Genomic DNA, 19,825 nt, shown 5'->3' on the forward strand with positions numbered 1-19,825 from the left:
TTTTATGATGGTCTTTGGTATGACCCGACCGTGAACAGAACTCGCGATCTCCTGATTGAGAGGCGGACACGCTAACCACTAGGACAATTCGCGGTAATGTGCCACTGTGAAGTAAAAGTAATGTGCCATGTAAGGTACACTACCGTTCAAAAGTTTGGGGTCACTTTGAAATGTCCTTATTTTTGAAAGAAAAGCACTGTTCTTTTCAATGAAGATCACTTTAAACTAATCAGAAATCCACTCTATACATTGCTAATGTGGTAAATGACTATTCTAGCTGCAAATGTCTGGGTTTTGGTGCAATATCTCCATAGGTGTATAGAGGCCCATTTCCAGCAACTCTCACTCCAGTGTTCTAATGGTACAATGTGTTTGCTCATTGCCTCAGAAGGCTAATGGATGATTAGAAAACCCTTGTTCAATCATGTTAGCACAGCTGAAAAACAGTTGAGCTCTTTAGAGAAGCTATAAAACTGACCTTCCTTTGAGCAGATTGAGTTTCTGGAGCATCACATTTGTGGGGTCGATTAAATGCTCAAAATGACCAGAAAAAAATGTCTTGACTATATTTTCTATTCATTTTACAACTTATGGTGGTAAATAAAAGTGTGACTTTTCATGGAAAACACAAAATTGTCTGGGTGACCCCAAACTTTTGAATGGTAGTGTACATAAAAGGAGGTGTTTATGATGAGTAGCGTACATCATAAGGCACAGCGGTAAAAGATTTCATGACATACGTGACTCGTCCGAGGGTATTGAAGGGGTTACATTCAATGGGAATTCAATAAATAATGACTTGTGTGAAAACTATTACTAGCAGAACCAAGTATAAGTAAGTAAAGCCCAGCGCACACAGGCGATTTTCTGTCACTTGGTCGTGCAACTTTTTGACGCAAGCGAAAAATTGGTTTGTGTGCAGATATTTGTGATGGCGATTTTTTTGTTGCTTGCGACAGATCGCAGATATCAAAACATGCTTGATATTCTGAAAAAAAATTTAAATAAAAAAAAAATAATAGGCCAGATGCTGACTTGTTGCAGAGATATCGCTGCGTGTGCATGTCTTTGCGATAATGAAGCGATCACCTCCAAAGGCTAAGCCAATCCCTGCCTGTGAAGTAGTCATATGATTTCCACATGACTTGCATCCCCCTCCCCAAAATCGCAGATAATGTGCGCACACAGCTACCCGAGAGGGGAAACTTGCGTCCAAAATTCGCAATACGTTTGCAACGGAAAATCGTCCGTGCATGCTGGGTTTAAGTAAGTAAGTATAGAAGAAACCAAATTAGTACCAAGTACAAAAACTGACTCCTTTACAATACAACAAAGTAGGAGTGTAAAAGAACGCAGATTTTGTACACACTAATTAAACAACTATTTAAAAATAAAACATCAGGCGGCACATTTCCTTGTAACTTCTTTTCCAATACAGTGGAAATGGAAAACAAACAACGTACATTTTGTACATGGCATGCAAAGGGAAACTATTCTCTTGAATATTTTGTTAGTAATATTACCAAGAACTATTTAAATAATTTTGGCTGGCTTTTTTCCGTGGTATCTCAGATATATTCCATTCAGCGAGCATGATATTGAACGAGTCGAAGACGAGTATACCACGAAAAAAAGCCAGCCAATATTATTCATACACACTCCTTTCAGGTGTTCAACGCGCCTTTCAAAATTCTCTCAAAATCTTCCGTATTTAACAAAGCAAACCTGGCGGCCATGTTTGTTTACAAATTGTCCCAGTCGCTCGCAAGCACGGAAGTTTTACATCATGTTGTCTTGACAACCATGCAATATCGTAAACCATATTCAACGCTCATTCTCCATTGGGTAGAGTGGTGTAATACATGAAGGATAAGCGATATGCTAACAATACTGCATGCTATCGAACCAAATGAATGAAACCCTCTAGAAGGGAATAGAACACACATTTTTATTCCATTGATAAAGTGTCCTGATGTATAATAATTACACACATTTCCCTAAACATACCAAAACAGCACTTGATTGGGCATTCAATAAATAAATAACTTGTGTGAAAAGTATTACGAGTAGAACTTTCTATAGTAGAAACTAAGTTACGACTAAGTACATAAAATAACTCCTTTGTAATGCAACAAAATAGGAGTGTAAAAGAAAGTGGCTTTTGTATATAGTAATTAAACAACTATTTAAACGCAAGACATCAGGTGGCACATTTCCGAGTAACTCCTTTTCCAATACAGTGGGAATGGAAATGGAAAATACCGTACATTTTATACATGGTATGTCAAGGGAAACCATTATCTTGAACATTATGGGTAGTAACATTACCAAGAACTATTTAAATAATACTGGCTGGCACTGAGTGATATCAGATATATTCCATTCAGCTAACATCATATTGAACGAGTCAAAGACGAGTAGCTGAATGGAATAAATCCGATATGCCGCTCAATGCCAGCCAATATTATTTAAAATACTTTTCACACAAGTTATTATTTATTGAATGCCCAATCAAGTGCTGTTTGGTATGTATGGGGAAACGTGTGCAATTATTATACATCAGGACACTTTATCAATGGAATAAAAACGTGTTCTATTCCCTTCTAGAGGGTTTCATAGCATGCAATATTGTTAGCATGTCACTTATCCTACATGTATTACGTATTAACATTTACGTGGTATGTAAAGGGAACCTATTCTCTTGAATATCCTGGGTAGTAATATTACCAAGAACTAATATTACATATTAGTTACCATGTACTTGAATATCCAATAAAGTACTATTTTGTATGTATTGGAAAATACTTGTGATTGCTACATTCTTACCCATTAAATAGCAGCGACTTCCAACAAATTTCACTATTAATTACAAAGTACTGACCACATTCTTGCCCATTAAATACTAGTTTGTTTCCACACTGTGAAATAAAGTGCTAATGGTGTTTTTTCCCCACCCTCTTCTCAAACCATTTCAACTACAGTACCCTTTGTTCAATTATCTAAATCGACTAGATTTCATTTCCTACTTATCGGTCTTAAAAAAAGCCGTGTTTGAGTTTCACCTTCATTCCTTTTCAGCTGGTTCTGCATTGTCATTTTGGAGAAAGTATGTGATGTTTGTTGAAGGCACCCGCCTATTTTGCTTCTGGTGCAGCACGTGATATTCATGATCATTTCAACCCTAAGGCAAGGAAAATGTTTATGCTTATAAAGCCGGGTTCCGATTCTTAGGAACACTTATTTTCTGAGGAAGCTGAACGTATTATCCAGCACTAATTGGTTTTCCGTTCAATATATCGAACGGAATTTAAAGTGAAGTTTTTTTATTTTATTTTAAATGCTAAACAGATTCGTACTCATCTATCCATCCGTCTTCATTTGTATTACATACTGATTTTTTTTTTAAGCTACAATCACCTGTTTTACTTAATTTACATTACTGCCATTTTATCTTATTTATTTATTGATTGATTGTACGGTTACTTCATTATTCATTTTTGAAGTATTTATTCTTACAATTTCTTGTACTAATATCAGGGGAAAATTCTAATTCAATCCAAATTGCTTGAAACTGGTCTCGTTGAATTCAGAACTGAATGCTGAACAACATACTTTTTACAGAATTAAAATGCTTATCTGTTCTTGAGATATTACAAATCAAAGATTGGAAAAAAAAAAGGCTTAATTTTTAGAAAATTGCCGTAATATTCTATATGAGGATCACATGGTCCAAAATGGGCCTCATTAACTAATGACATAAAATGTTTTTCCTTAATAACTCCCCCCAAGATATTTACATAAAAATTGGCAGGCACATAGATGGTTGTACATTTTTTACAAAATGTAAATAAATAAATAAATAAATAGCAAAAACAAATTATGCAAGTTAGTATTTAATTAGTATTAATTATGCTAATTAGGTAAAAACTTTAAATCGGTACACTCTTCTTCAAAGTTTCACCAAATGCCTTTATTTCTGCAATATAAAGCTGATCTTAATTCTCATTTATACATCACAAAAGAAGGAAAAAAATCAATATTAATTATAAAATATGCATAAATTTGACTGAAGACTGAACGTTTCACATCTACCATTCTCTATCAAAATAAAAAAAAGTAATGAAAGATTATTTATAATCCCCTCTTTGTGCTCTGTAGGCCTTTGTATTTCTCAAAAGTAGGGCCCGCTAGCGTTTATATGAAAGAATATAAATGATTATTTCGATTAATATTCACAGCTTTCAAGGCGAACGTCGAAAAACTGTGTGATCCACATCCAGTTAACAATTCCAATTAATTGAATCTCGCGTTTCTGACTTCCGGTTTTTTAAAATCTAATTCCGACCACTAAGCTCTCAATATTTTTCATCAAAACAACTCCAGTTATATTCTAAAACAGTTATTTATTTATATGAATATCAGTTAGATTTGAAAAAAAATAAGTAGGTAAAGCTATGAAAACTCACTTCAAAGTCTCTCGTGAATCATAACATCAAAACTAGCTGACGGAAGTTTTTCCTGAATATTTCATCAGAAACAGTGAGAGCGAGAGAACATCTCTATAGAAGTTATCTGATTGATATTCACGAGCAATCCAGTCAGAAACCGATCAGAAGAGAGAGAGAGAGAGAGAGAGAGAGAGAGAGAGAGAGAGAGAGAGACAGACAGAGCCTGAGCGCTTTCCTGTGACTCAAAAAGCACCGGCAGTTTCCCGACGTCCCGCGAGCAGAGTGTGAACTCTGTTGTACCAACTTCAACCTGCTGTTATTCCCAAAGTACCGAACAGATCTTAACCAGATACATTTCTTTGGGAAGCAGAGGTTGTAAGCTTTTTAATGATAGTATACACGATAGAAAATATTCAAGAGTTAAGCAATGACAGGTTTGGAAACTTAGACGAGCGTCTGCATGCACAGTTTTCACAGCATGGCCAGCGAGTGTCTGATATGCCTATTCTAGTACTTTTTTATGAAACGGGCTACATAAATGCAATTTACGATAAATAAGTATACTACAAGAGCGGCAGCTACAATTATTGACACCTTAAGAATCTTTTGGCTGATGCAAAAGTAGAAAAAAAGACTTTCAATACGTAAATTGTGCATGAATAATTAATCAAACTTCCACTGGAAAAAAAATTAGTTGATTTCTGATTACTTAGTGTATCAGATCACGTGACACCGTTCCACAATTATCGACATCCACATGATTGTTTTTTTAATAAATAATCCAATAGCTCAAGCCTGCAAGCTGTGAGTGGCGTTGGGAAGGAGACAGTAATGGAGAATGGAGGATGACTCCATTTGCAGCGCAAAATTTTGCTGTCGCAAGGGAGATGTGGGTGGAATGTCCATTAACAAAGAATGACAGGAAACTGAATGTGTTTCTCTTTCACAAACATTACAAAATGTTTCAGAAATGCAAGGCAAGTTTATTTATATAGCACATTTCATACACAATGGCAGTTCAATGTGCTTTACAGAAGTAAAAGCAAAAACAGTATACAATGGAGAAATAAAATTACATAAAATAATTTTATTTTTATTCTAAAACAATTAATTAAAAGAATTAAGAATTAAAAGAAAATAATAAGAATTAAACAATAGTAGAAATAAAATAATAAAATAAAGTAGAAATAGGAGGAGAAAAAAAAGGAAACCAGCAGAATAGAATAAAGAATAAAATAGAGTTAAAATTAAAGTAAATTTAAAACATGCAGAGAAAGTAAAAATTATAAATAAAAAAAAAAAAAAAAGACAATATTAATTATTTAACAGAAAGCATCTGAAAACAGCTTGGTCTTTAACCTAGATTTAAAACTGCCAACAGCAGGAGCATTTTTAATGTCCTCTGGCAGTTGGTTCCATAGCTGTACTGCATAGTAGCTAAAAGCTGCTTCACCATACTTTGTTTTAACAACTGGTTTTAATAGTAAATTTTTCTGTTTTGATCTGGTAGATCTGATTAGGTTAGGCCGCTGCAACATAGAGAGGTAATTGGGCCCTGTACCATTTAGAGATTTGTACACCAGCAGCAATACTTTAAAGTCAATTCTGTAGCTTACTGGAAGCCAGTGAAGGGACCTTAGAATTGGAGTAATGTGCTCTGTTCTTTTTGTTCATGTGAGAACCCTAGCCGCTGCATTTTGAACCAGCTGAAGTCGTTTGATGGTCTTTTTTGGCAGGCCTGTGAAAAGGCCATTGCAGTAATCAACCCTACTAGAGATGAAGGCATGTATTAGTTTTTCCAGATCATTTTTTGACATAAGTCCTCTTAGTTTGGAAATGTTTAGGTGATAAAATGCCGTTTTAGTGATTGCTTTCATGTGACTATCAAAGTTTAGCTCGCTGTCAATGAAAACACCAAGATTTTTAACCATTTCTTTAGTTTTCATCCCTTTTGTGTCAAGAATAGTGGTAATCTTGAGTCTTTCATCTTTTTTCCAAATAGAATTACTTCTGTTTTATCTGTGTTCAGCTGAAGAAAATTTTGTGACATCCAGCTATTGATTTGGTCGATACACTGGTAGAGACATTCAAGGGGGGCATAATCATTAGGTGATAGAGCGAAATAAATTTGGGCGTCATCTGCATAGCAGTGATACAAAATTGAATTTTTATTGATAATTTACCCAAGTGGGAGCATATAAAGGTTGAAAAGTAATGGTCCAAGAATCGACCCCTGGGGGACACCAAAGGTCAAGGACATTGATGTTGAGGAACAATTTCCCAGGGTAACAGAGAAGCTTCTATCTTTTAAGTATGAATTTAACCAATTTATAACTTTACCAGTCAATCCAACCCAGTGTTCAAGTCAATATAGCAGTATGTTGTGATCAACAGTATCAAAAGCTGCACTGAGGTCCAGTAATACCAGGACCGATGTTTTGCCTGCATCAGTATTAAGACGCATGTCATTTATAACTTTAATCAGCGCTGTTTCAGTGCTATGATTGGCACGAAATCCTGACTGAAAATTATCAAAACGGCTGTTTGCTATCAAGGCAGTTAATTGATTGAAGACAATTTTTTCAAGGATTTTCCCAATGAATGGTAAATTTGATATTGGCCTGTAGTTATTTAATACTGAAGGATCCAGATTATTTTTTTTAAGAAGGGGCTTTACAACGGCTTTTTTTAGGGACACAGGAACAACGCCAGTCTCCAGGGATGTATTTATAATTTGAAGCACATCTGTAATTATAAGATGAAGAACAGACTTAAAAAAGTTGGTGGGCAGAATGTCCAATTCAGATGTTGAGGAACTGAGATTTTGTACAGTTTTTTCAAGAGTCTCAATCAATTAAACAAAATTCTAACATTGTGTTGAAGTTATCTATCTATCTGTGTCATTGGTGATTGCAGTTTTTCAATTTTTTGCAACTGAGATATATTATGAGGAATATTCTGCCGTATTTTATCAATTTTACCTTTGAAAAAGGATGCAAACTCATTGCATTTATTAACTGAGAGAAGTTCAGGTGCTAATTGTGGAGGGGGATTAGTTAGCTTCTCTACTGTTGAAAATAGCACACGGGCATTGTTCATATTCCTGCTGATGATGTTGGAGAAGAAAGACTGTCTTGCTTTACGAATTTCATAATTATAATTACAAAGCATCTCCTTATGGATTTGATAATGAATGTGAAGTTTAGATTTGCGCCATTTTCTTTCAGTCTTTCTACATTCTCTCTTTAGCAGTTTAACAGCCAGGTACTGCTTCCATGGTGCTTTCTGCTTATCACTGACTCTTTTGATTTTGAATGGAGCAATATCATCCATAATTTGGGTCATATTTAAATTAAAAAATTCCAGTAAATCATCTACAGAGTCTGACATTTTGGTTGATTTCTGCGAGAGAGCTTGCTCAAAGAGAGCACGTGTTGTCTTTTATAACTCTCCTACCTATAGTCATTGAGCTATTCTGAATGTGAGGAGACATAGAAACATCAAAGAAAACACAGAAATGATCGGATAAGGCCAGGTCAACAACAGTATTAGAAACAGTAAGACCCTTTGTGATAACGAGGTCAAGAGTGATAACAGTTCACCAAACTCTTCAAGAAAGACTTTGGCTGAATGTCTCGGAGGCCTATAAATAGTTAATAATAATAATAATAATAATAATAATAATAATAATATGTTAGGAGAGCATGTAACAAGTGCGCATAAGTGTTCAAAGGACATAAAATCACCAAGTGAGGATTGTTTGCATTGAAAAGAGACTTTGATGCAAAGAACAAATCACTGTCCATCCGGTCATCATCAGTATGACTGTAAATGGCTTCTGGGAAATCCGACAAACCCATATTCCTGAATCTCTGGCCAGGGAAGACGATTAAAGGAGGTGTGTAATCCCCTAAGGCGTTGAAGCGTGCCATCACTGTGATTTGACACTGTGTTGGAAACAACTTGGTACACACGTCGTGAGGAGACAGATGTTAACACCCGGTTACTTGTAACGCAAAAGAGGAAATCCACTCTCATCTGCGTTGAAAATGCGCCTGGGATTGTTAATAAGATTCTGAAAACCCGGTGCCTCCTCCTCCAAAAATGAATCAAGGCCCTTGTACCAACCCTGAAGCAATTCAAAACTGATGGAGGCTCGTTCTCTCCCAAGAAGTTGCGGAACCCGTTCTGCTATCTCTGGAAGCCTCTTGCGAAATGAGTAAAACCATTCTTTACCTGACAGATTGTTGGTGAATGGCGTTCTCCTCCCATCGATCCAGAACACTCGGAACGGTCACTTAACTCCCCAGGGTGTCGACAATGGCAGACACCGGTGAACGTGATCACCATTATCGACACCTCACGTGACTTCTCAAATGTGTGTTTAGATACAAAACAGCGAGTGTCAAATGAAAGAGTAAGAAACAAAGTAGGTTTCAACAAGGAGATCATGAAATATCAGTGAATTTGATCAGTCTGCGTCCGTGATCTTTCCACCATGCTTACCTGCGATGATAACGTCCGGGTTTTCCTTAAATTGCTAATCGTGCTAAAATAAATAAATAAATAAATAAATTCCATCTCAGGTAACGAGTTGTGTCATCAGACAAGATCAAAGGGCGAGGACGGGTCTTCCGGTTGATTAATTAACCAATAATAACTGTTGTAACTGAAACTCACCTTTGTAAAATTGTTTTTTTATTGGTAAATCTGAAAAGGTGTCGATAATTATGGACTGTCGATAATTGTAGCCGCAGCCCTACTATTATTATTATTCATAGCATTTCCTTAAAAGTAATTATTTTCCTTTTACTCCTTGTAGTATCTATCTATCTCGAACACCCCGAACTAATCAGCTAATTAAAAACGAACTAAAAAACAGTTAACCAGGGAGAAGATATTTTTAGTGCAAAGGACCGTCTCCAATATTAACTGAAGTTCTTACGTTATATACGAGGTGCCATTACTTACAGCTTATCCAGAAGGAGAAGTGTAAAAGAGGGGGTGCTGAAGGAAAAGCGAGAGAGAATACACGTTAGAGAGAGAGAGAGAGAGAGAGAGAGAGAGAGAGAGAGAGGACATGGTGGTGAGGTCATACCTGCGTGGCCGGCTAACTGCACCCACGGGTAGTGCTTCTTATAGGACACCATGAAGGGTGTGATATGCACCATGCTTTTTAACTTCCTCCATGATCTTGGCTGAAAAAAACAAAAAAAGAAACCAGAAATAAATAGAGACACACTGTTATGACAAAATATTCTGCTGTGTGTATGTGGAGTCTTCTGTCCTGCAGGAAGCAGTAATTGCAGTGAAGGAACATGGAACAGGTGTGGATTTATCTGCGTGAAAAAGGATGCTGATGTACGTGAGCGCTCTCACAGTAAACGCAGCTGGAGCTCTTACGGTTATACACATCACTACTGTGTATCAGATCAAATATTGACCAGCCAGTGTGGGTTTTTGTACGCAGCACAGCCTTGTAAGTGGTGTTCCCAGGGCTGGGAACAAAAGGGTCTGTCCTCACACTCAGGGAGGGGGAGAGGTTTTATCTCTTATATGACGACAAAAGAGAAAAAGGTGCGAAACGTTTCCGGACACCAAGGTATCGATTACAGGAAAATGATTACTTTGGGCTGAGATGACGTATGGGGAAATAACAACCACTGTGTGTATGTGTGTGTGTGTGTGTGTGTGTGTGTGTGTGTGTGTGTGTGTGTGTGTGTGTAAGAGCTGAAGGAAGGAAACAAATGCTGTGTCCATGTTCAAGTATTAAGTTGCACAGATCATTTTAAAACTTCTGAACAAATTCAATTATGCTTTAGTGACCCAACCAGTTCACTTCAATTGCAACACAAAGGCCACAAGTGTTGAGTACGAACGCAAGTGGAAAAGAGATTACGGACCTTCTGCAATTTTGTGATGCAATTCATTGTCCTCTGCACAGTTTGCGTCAAACAAACACACAACAACCAAACCAACGTTTAACACATGAAATTCACACTTTAAATAAACAAACAAACAAAAAAAAAAACCTTCTCACACCTCTACTACTGGGTTTTTTTTGGCACATGCATGCAACAAATAAAACTCTTTCATATTTCCATCTTAAAATATGTGCACACATCCTGGATCCAAAACACAAGTTAAAATCTCATCTCATTATCTGTAGCCGCTTTATCCTGTTCTACAGGGCCGCAGGCAAGCTGGAGCCTATCCCAGCTGACTACGGGTGAAAGGCGGGGTACACCCTGGACAAGTCGCCAGGTCATCACAGGGCTAACACATAGACACAGACAACCATTCACACTCACATTCACACCTACGGTCAATTTAGAGTCACCAGTTAACCTAACCTGCATGTCTTTGGACTGTGGGGGAAACCGGAGCACCCGGAGGAAACCCACGCGGACACGGGGAGAACATGCAAACTCTGCACAGCAAGGGGCTCGAACCCGGACCTTCTTGCTGTGAGGCGACAGCGCTAACCACTACACCACCGTGCCACCCAAGTTAAAATCAACAGATAAAAATACAGAAACGCATAACAGTATAGGTTAAGCAGATCGTATTTGAATATTAGAGATTATTTTATCCACATTCACTGGATATGAGCAATCGTGCGCTCCGATTGGCTACTTTACTACTAGGAGATCAGCTCGTATACCGTGAGTAGCGAAAAAGAAAATGGCGGCACGTGTTGCTGAACCAACCAAGGATGAAATAAAAACTACATGAAAACAAAACCCCCCCAAAAAAGCAACAAAATATGGAATAAAAGTATTTGATGGTAAGAACGTCTCTTTTCCCATAATAATAATAGGGTGGCACGATGTTGTAGTGGTTAGCGCTGTCGCCTCACAGCAAGAAGGTCCTGGGTTCGAGCCCCTTGCTGTGCAGAGTTTGCATGTTGTCCGCGTGGGTTTCCTCCGGGTGCTCCGGTTTCCCCCACAGTCCAAAGACATGCAGGTTAGGTTAACTGGTGACTCTAAATTGACCGTAGGTGTGAATGTGAGTGTGAATGGTTGTCTGTGTCTATGTGTCAGCCCTGCGATGCCCTGGCGACTTGTCCAGGGTGTACCCCGCCTTTCGCCCGTAGTCAGCTGGGATAGGCTCCAGCTTGCCTGCGACCCTGTAGAACAGGATAAAGCGGCTACAGATAATGAGATGATAATAATTATGAGCATTTTTCACAAATTGCTCCTGTCATTTCGCCAGTTTGTTTACATTCTCAGCGGAAATTATTTTGTCGGACGTTTTGTATAAAGTTTTTATTTACCGAATTTGCAAAAAATAAAAATGCTCTGTTTCTCAAAATCCAGCAAATGTGGATCAAATAAAACAGTTATTCCACTCACTCTCGTCGTACATGGCTTATAGCCAACTCGATGCTACGTGCCTCGTTGGCTATCAGCTCATGTTCGACTTGATTTCATGGAATAACTTAAAGGAGAACTGAAGTCATGTTTAAACTCGCTTTATTTCTTAATTAACGCGTTATTCAATTACGTTTTCGGTTTTAGTAACCTTATATCGTGACTCGTATTGGCAACTAATTGCAATTAAATATGATACTTATCGGCCGATTCGGGGCGGCACGGTGGTGTAGTGGTTAGCGCTGTCGCCTCACAGCAAGAAGGTCCTGGGTTCGAGCCCCGGGGCCGGCAAGGGCCTTTCTGTGTGGAGTTTGCATGTTCTCCCCATGTCCGCGTGGGTTTCCTCCGGGTGCTCCGGTTTCCCCCACAGTCCAAAGACATGCAGGTTAGGTTAACTGGTGACTCTAAATTGACCGTAGGTGTGAATGTGAGTGTGAATGGTTGTCTGTGTCTATGTGTCGGCCCTGTGATGACCTGGCGACTTGTCCAGGGTGTACCCCGCCTTTCGCCCGTAGTCAGCTGGGATAGGCTCCAGCTTGCCTGCGACCCTGTAGAAGGATAAAGCGGCTACAGATAATGAGATGAGACTTATCGGCCGATTCGGTTTTTAGCCATGTTGAATTGAGTTCGTTTGGTCCACGGCAGGCGTTGCTTATCCGCGCGATCTTCACCAGACTTGTGCGAGGCTTCAAAACGTGAAGCGTCAGCCGGGTGTCAGCGCCGCCATTTTGAAAACTGTTTTCCAAACGAAATATTGCACAAAAATGAGTTTAAATGATGATTACTGCCTACTTTTTTCAAACTTTCCTGATTGCTATCAAAACAAACCAAACTTCCGGCTTGATTACATCAGCGTTTGAAAGAGTGCGCGCGCGTCTTTTGACAACGTTGGCAGATGTTGGTGACTTTGATTTCCGCTGTACGTTTTACTTCCGTCCTACGATGTCTCGCACAGGTCTCGACGAATCTCGTTTACGGCCATCGCTTTGACATGCGGACTGATGTATTACGTACTGTAGCACATTTCAAACACTCATAACTTGCTATAGCAGTGACAAAATAGCGATCAAAAACGCATTCCTATATTTAATAAAATGAGATTAATAGAATTTTGATAATAAAAAATTTGCCTTCAGTTCTCCTTTAATTATTTAGATCACATTGGAGCAAGCAAACTTGCTCCAATATCTGGATACCTTTTTGTGACAGAACACAAAACATCAGTGAAAGTGAAAGCACTATACTTCTCATTGCTGTAAATCCAGTGTGTGTGATTTATTGCATTGACTTGGACGGATTGAACAAAACAAGCCGATTCTTATGTACACACGATCCTCCTCGACATACACAGATTATTATAGCATTAAGAACAATAGGTCAAAAGTATAGCAACACACTGCTCCTACACACACTGCACACTTGCAGAGCCTCTTCCACCTACTGTATGTAGGCATAATAAAACCACACACACACACACACACACACACACACACACACACACACACATTACATAAAAACAATGTGCTTGTGGACACACCTACACACTTTTGAATTCTTCCACGTGATTGTCTGATTTTTCCTTTTCGCACCCGTCACATGCTCCTGTACAACCTCTTACACAACACACACAAATTTATGACAAATTAGTTTGGTATCTGTGACTAATTGTACCATTACGACATACTCACATTACCCTGTACATAATCCCGTAAAAGAGGATATTATTCAAGAATCGGAGCCTGCTTTAGAAATAAAACAATAGCCAAGTTCACACTTCATGTCTGAGCTCTTATTTGTATATTCTCTTTCTCGCTTATTTAACCTCCTGTGACCTTTGACCTATGTCATTCAAATCTAATTACGAATTATTGATTGATTTTACAGTGACAGGGGAGAGGAGACGGGACACACAACAGATTTACTGCAAAGTTGGTGGTTTTGATATTCCAACAGGAGCATCTCCTGAAGTCTTTAATCCTCTTACAGCACAGCAGTTCGAACAATTACAGCATTATTAACAGGCGCGGCTCACGTCAGTGGGCTAGCAGGGTTAAAGCCCTACATGTCTTTCAAAGAGATAAGAAAAATCAATATAAGATTTCAAATCATCTTATCTGCAGTTAAAACATCTCATCTCATTATCTCTAGCCGCTTTATCCTGTTCTACAGGGTCGCAGGCAAGCTGGAGCCTATCCCAGCTGACTACGGGCGAAAGGCGGGGTACACCCTGGACAGGTCGCCAGGTCATCACAGGGCTGACACATAGACACAGACAACCATTCAAACTCACATTCACACCTACGGTCAATTTAGAGTCACCAGTTAACCTAACCTGCATGTCTTTGGACTGTGGGGGAAACCGGAGCACCCGGAGGAAACCCATGCGGACACGGGGAGAACATGCAAACTCCGCACAGAAAGGCCCTCGCCGGCCACGGGGCTTGAACCCAGACCTTCTTGCTGTGAGGCGACAGCGCTAACCACTACACCACCGTGCCACCCAGTTAAAACATTAAAAAAAAAAGGATTGGTCTTTTTTTTTTTTTTTTTAAACTGAAATGTGACATAACCAGTGATCATGCAAAAAAATAAAAAAATAAAACACAGAAAGATATGAAACAAGCCCAGTGCTGTAGGCTCTCCTATTGGGTCATGCAGCCAATCGGCAACAGTCGGGTCACACGATTACACAGCGCAACATGTCCGTCTAGTTTTGAGCCTGAATGGATTAATATATTCAAAACCAGCCCTGCGATGATCTGGCAACTTGTCCAGGGTGTACCCCACCTCTCGTCCATAGTCAGCTGGGATAGGCTCCGGCTTGCCCGCGACCCTGCACAGGATAAGCGGCTACAGATAATGCATGGATGGATATTCGACCCCATCCTGGTGACGTTTCCATAATACATCACCAGTAGGCGTGTTACAGACTCAGTCGCAGGTGTAATGAACGTGAACGTTATTTACTCCATCTTTTCTTGTTGAAATCTCCCTGAAAAAGTTGTCGTCTCGAAGGCAGAATATGCTGCTCCAAAATCTGTACTTTTCTGCATTGAATGCTCCATCACGGAACTGTACGTTACCATTACCAAGGGCACTGACACAACCCCATACCGTGACACACCCTGGCTTTTGGACTTGTTCCTGGTAACAGTCTGGATGGTCCTTTTTTCTTTGGTCCAGAGCACACGGTGTCCATTTCTTCCAAGAAAGAAGACCTGGAATACTGGTTCGTCTGATCACAATACACGTTTCCACTGTATGATGGTCCATTCCAGATGTGTCCGAGTCCAGAGAAGTCGTTGACATCACTCCCAGACACTTAGCATAAAGCCTCCTTTTGGCACAGCAAAGTTTTAACTGGTGTTTGCGGATGTAACTCTGTACTCTAGAGCTTGACAAAGGTTTACCAAAGTAATCCCGAGCCCATGTGGTTCTATCAGCTATAGATGAATGACGGTTCTTGGTGCAGTGCCGTCTGAGGGTTTGGAGAATTTCATAAGGAAAAATTCATCCTTCTTTCTTTGAGGAACATACTGAGATGTTTTAAAACACTTCAATACTTTTTTTCACGACAAAACTAGAGATCCTCACCCCACCGTTTCTCCTCAAAGACTAGGCCTTTCCTGGATACTGATTTTGTACCAAATCATGATTATAAATCACTTGTTTCAAATCACATCGTTATTTAATTATTTTACCTCATTACTAGCCCTAAATTGCCCTGTTCCAACTTTTTAGGAAAGTGCTGCAGGAATCTTGCTGCATCTTGCTGAATCTTCTTCTTCTTCCTTGTCCGGCACTGTTGCCAGGTTGGGGTCCATGTGGACCCTACTGACCCATGTCATATTAATTGGAGCATAGTTTTATGTCGGATGCCCTTCCTACCGCAACCCTCCCATTTCTGGGTCTGGGAAACAACCATTCACACTCATTTCACACCTATGGGCAATTTAGAGCCACCAATTAGCCTTTGGACTGTGTGGGAAACCGGAGCACCCGGAGGAAACCCGCACAGACAGACACGGGGAGAACGTACAAACTCCACACAGAAAGGCCCTCATCGGATACTGGGCTCGAACCCAGGACCTTCTTGTTGTGAGGCGACAGTGCTCACTACTACACCACCGTGCCGCCCTAAACACAGCAATGAACGTACGTATGTATATTAACAAATGAAATGAAGTTGACTGGACAAAACATGAATTATCTTGGGTTCATACCATCTGAACTGAAATATAAGTCAAAGTAAATAAAAAAAAAAGAAACGCAATGATTTTTCTAAGTTGCATTTTCTATCCCGTCCCAACGTTTTCAGTTTTGGGGTCGTCTTTGCTGAGGTTTCTTTCGTCGTACCGAGGTTGGGTTCATCCCCACCCACTGCCAAATCCTTGCATGTTCACTTACTCTACCCTTTTTCCACTCCTCCCACTCTCCACCCTCATCCACCCCACATCCGAAATGTTTTGTCTTTTTCGTCCTCCTAAAACAAGAACGCTTCACAGGAGGCGAACCTGTCAACTACTGCGTTCATCTTTAGAGAGAAAATGAAGTCCGAGTGAGCGAAAGAGAGGGCGCGATCGTCCTATTCCACCACTTGCTTTTGTAAGATTTCCTCTACTGTATTTGCTGGAGGAATGAGGCAGAGCTTTTGCTCTAGTTGAATTACAGTGCCTAGGAACTTGATAATATCTGAACCCACATCATACACTCACATTCTCATGCATCAAAGTGAGCGTGTGTGCACGCTTGGTTGTGTGTTTGTGTGAGCATGCACCACGGGGGGGGGGGGGGGGGGGGGGGGAGAAGCGAGCAGAAAGCAGAAACACATGCAACGTGAGCAGAACTTTCCCCTCGCTCTGAAGAAACTTTTCTATCAAAGCTGAAGGAGTGGAAGAAGATGAAGGAGGAGACAGATATTAATAATATGGGGTAGGGCATGGGGAATTTTGGAGACACATTCATAACAAAGAGAAAAAATAGAAAGAGAGAATGGGGGAACAAAGTCACACCATATATGGCTTCAGAGAAGGCGAGTGACAAAAGGAACCACCCACAATTCAATTTTCCATGACACGCTCTTTGACTAAAGTGCCATCAGCGTGTGTAAGCAAGCCTGCAGGCGTCAGTAGCTGATATCCGAAAGGCTGGTCAGGTTGGTCGACGTCTCTCGGTGTCAACATCGAGCAGTCACAAAACCACTAAAAGGGCCAGAGGGTAATTAGCTCATTATGATGGACTGAAAAGATACAATGCAAACAATTATGATGAGCTTCCTAGCCTGTGTGTGTGTTTGACAAAGATGTCATCTTGTACTTGTACCTCATGCTACCTCCTTGTGCTGCAGCGACAACACAAAAAGAAAAAAAAAAATACCCCACAGACTGTTATCTCGGAAAAATTCTGCAAACGTATCAACTACTAAAGCTATTCCACGGTTCACAGACAGTATCTCAGGGTTATATAGTGCGTAAAAAAACCCAAACAAACCCCACCCAATTGCTCAAATATAATATGTTACAGGTTTTACTTCTTAGCAACAGGGTCAATATATGGTGTACACGGAAGCCAGGGCTCAAATGGTTAAAGAAGAACTGAAAGCAAATTTTTTCTTATCAAAATTCTATTTCTGGGCGGCACGGTGGTGTAGTGGTTAGCGCTGTCGCCTCACAGCAAGAAGGTCCGGGTTCGAGCCCCGTGGCCGGCGAGGGCCTTTCTGTGTGGAGTTTGCATGTTCTCCCCGTGTCCGCGTGGGTTTCCTCCGGGTGCTCCGGTTTCCCCCACAGTCCAAAGACATGCAGGTTAGGTTAACTGGTGACTCTAAATTGACCGTAGGTGTGAATGGTTGTCTGTGTCTATGTGTCAGCCCTGCGATGACCTGGCGACTTGTCCAGGGTGTACCCTGCCTTTCGCCCGTAGTCAGCTGGGATAGGCTCCAGCTTGCCTGCGACCCTGTAGAAGGATAAAGCGGCTAGAGATAATGAGATGAGATGAAATTCTATTTCTCTCATTTTATTAAATATAGGAATGCATTTTGATAGCTATTTTGTTGCTGCTATAGCAAGTTATGAGTGTTTGAAATATGCTATGTAATATATCAGTCCATATGTCAAAGCGATGGCTGTATACGAGATTCATTGAGACCTGTGCGAGACATCGAAGGACGGAAGTAAAACGTACAGCGGAAATCAAAGTCACCAACATCTGCCAACGTTGACAAAAGATGTGCGTGCACTCTTTCAAACACTGATGTAATCAAGCCGGAAGTTTTGTTTGTTTTGATAGCAATCAGGAAAGTTTGAAAAAAAGTAGGCAGTAATCGTCATTTAAACTCGTTTTTGTGCAATATTTCGTTTGTTTTCAAAATGGCGGCACTGACACCCGGCTGACGCTTCACGTTTTGAAGTCTTGCACAAGTCTCGTGAAGATCGCGCGGATAAGCGACGCCTGCCGTGGACCAAACGAACTCAATTCAACACGGCTAAAAACCGAATAGGCCGATAAGTATAATATTTAATTGCAATTAGTTGCCAGTACAAGTCACGATATAAGGTTACTAAAATTGAAAACGTAATTGAATAACACGTTAATTAAGAAATAAAGCAAGTTTAAAAATTACTTTAGTTCTCCTTTAAAGAAGCAGCTCTGGGAATAAAAGGTCACCGGTTTGATTACCTGAACCAGCAGGAATGGCTGAGGAGTCCTTGAGCAAGGCACCTAACCCCAGAGGTGGACCGCAACGAAGTACATTTACTTGAGTACTGTACTTAAGTATGCTTTTTCAGTATCTGTACTTTACTTGAGTATTATTTTTTTGGAAACTTACGACTTTAACTTCACTACATTTGAAAGGCAAATATCGTACTTTTTACTCCACTACATTTCTGTCAAGGTCCTCGTTACTCGTTACAATGAAGCAGCTTTGAAAGTGGAGGTTTTTTCTTTTTTTTTTTTTCTAAAATGCGATTGATTTTTCGCAGGTGACACTGAGACAGTCTATCAATGATCACTAGGGTCACGTCACATCCATAGACTGGATAAAATCAAGTTCAGTGATTTCTCAGCAGTGTTATTTAACACAAATCACTGATAACAGAATGGAAGGAGACGGTTCTTCTGGGGAATGCACGCACGCATGGCTTTACCGAGAACCCATGTTTCAGTTTTCTGAAAGGATTAAAGATTCATTTCGTTTTAAATATGTTTGCTTTGTTTGCCTAAAATGAACCACATCACGGCCTACAAAAACTCGCCGTCCAACCTGCGGAAGCATATTGAGGGATATAAATGTTTTATTCCAAGAGAAAGCTTGCAATGAAGCTGTCTGTGCTTTTAGAGCTAGCGATAACGTTGCAATAGCTGTGCAGTCTGGTTCGTCAAATGACTTGCTATGGATTTGCCCACCAAGTTGCCGCGGCCTTGTCCACGGCTAACATTAACATGTAGCTAGTTAACTCGGACACAGTTAGCATGTAAAAACAGAGTTACGCTAACATGAATAGCGTTAACTTATCTGAAGTACTTTCAGAAATATGTTTTAGCATCATCTTGCCAAATAAACAGAATGTAGAACTCTTTCTTTTCTAGTAGCGTTAGCTACCCAATATGACTGAGTCTGAAAAGCGTTTGTTAGCATGTCAGGTGGAGTTTCACTGACTAGCTAGCTTAACGTTAAACCACCATGACGGCACAGCATGCATTCATTTTGTGAATTCACATTTCTGTCTTTGGTAACAGCATTAGGTTTTGTAAGCATTGTAACCAGCCACTTTATTAGGAAGACCCATCCACCTGCTGTTTGATGCAGTTCTCTAATCAGCCAATCCATTGACAGCAGCACGATGCATCAAATCATGCAGATTAAAAAATAAAAAATAAAAAAATCAAGCGCTTCGGTTAATGTTCACTTTAAAACATCAGAATGGGGGAATAAAAACATGATCTCAAAGTGTGACTTTCTTTCACTGTGGCATGGGTGTTGGTTTGAGTATTTCAGAAACTGCT

The 19,825-nt window shown here is 39.9% G+C and overlaps 1 protein-coding gene across 1 annotated transcript in view; it reads right to left on the bottom strand.

Annotated features, from left to right (window-relative positions):
* itpkcb (inositol-trisphosphate 3-kinase Cb) overlaps positions 1-19,825 on the bottom strand; it is a 48,633-nt gene that overhangs the window by 17,201 nt on the left and 11,607 nt on the right. Inside the window, exon 2 of the mRNA XM_060924086.1 lies at positions 9,547-9,646. Within this exon, the coding sequence (XP_060780069.1) occupies positions 9,547-9,646 (100 nt within the window). The remainder of the gene's footprint in view (positions 1-9,546; positions 9,647-19,825) is intronic.

Source organism: Neoarius graeffei, chromosome 6 (genome assembly GCF_027579695.1).
Source record: "Neoarius graeffei isolate fNeoGra1 chromosome 6, fNeoGra1.pri, whole genome shotgun sequence".
NCBI classification, from domain to species: domain Eukaryota; kingdom Metazoa; phylum Chordata; class Actinopteri; order Siluriformes; family Ariidae; genus Neoarius; species Neoarius graeffei.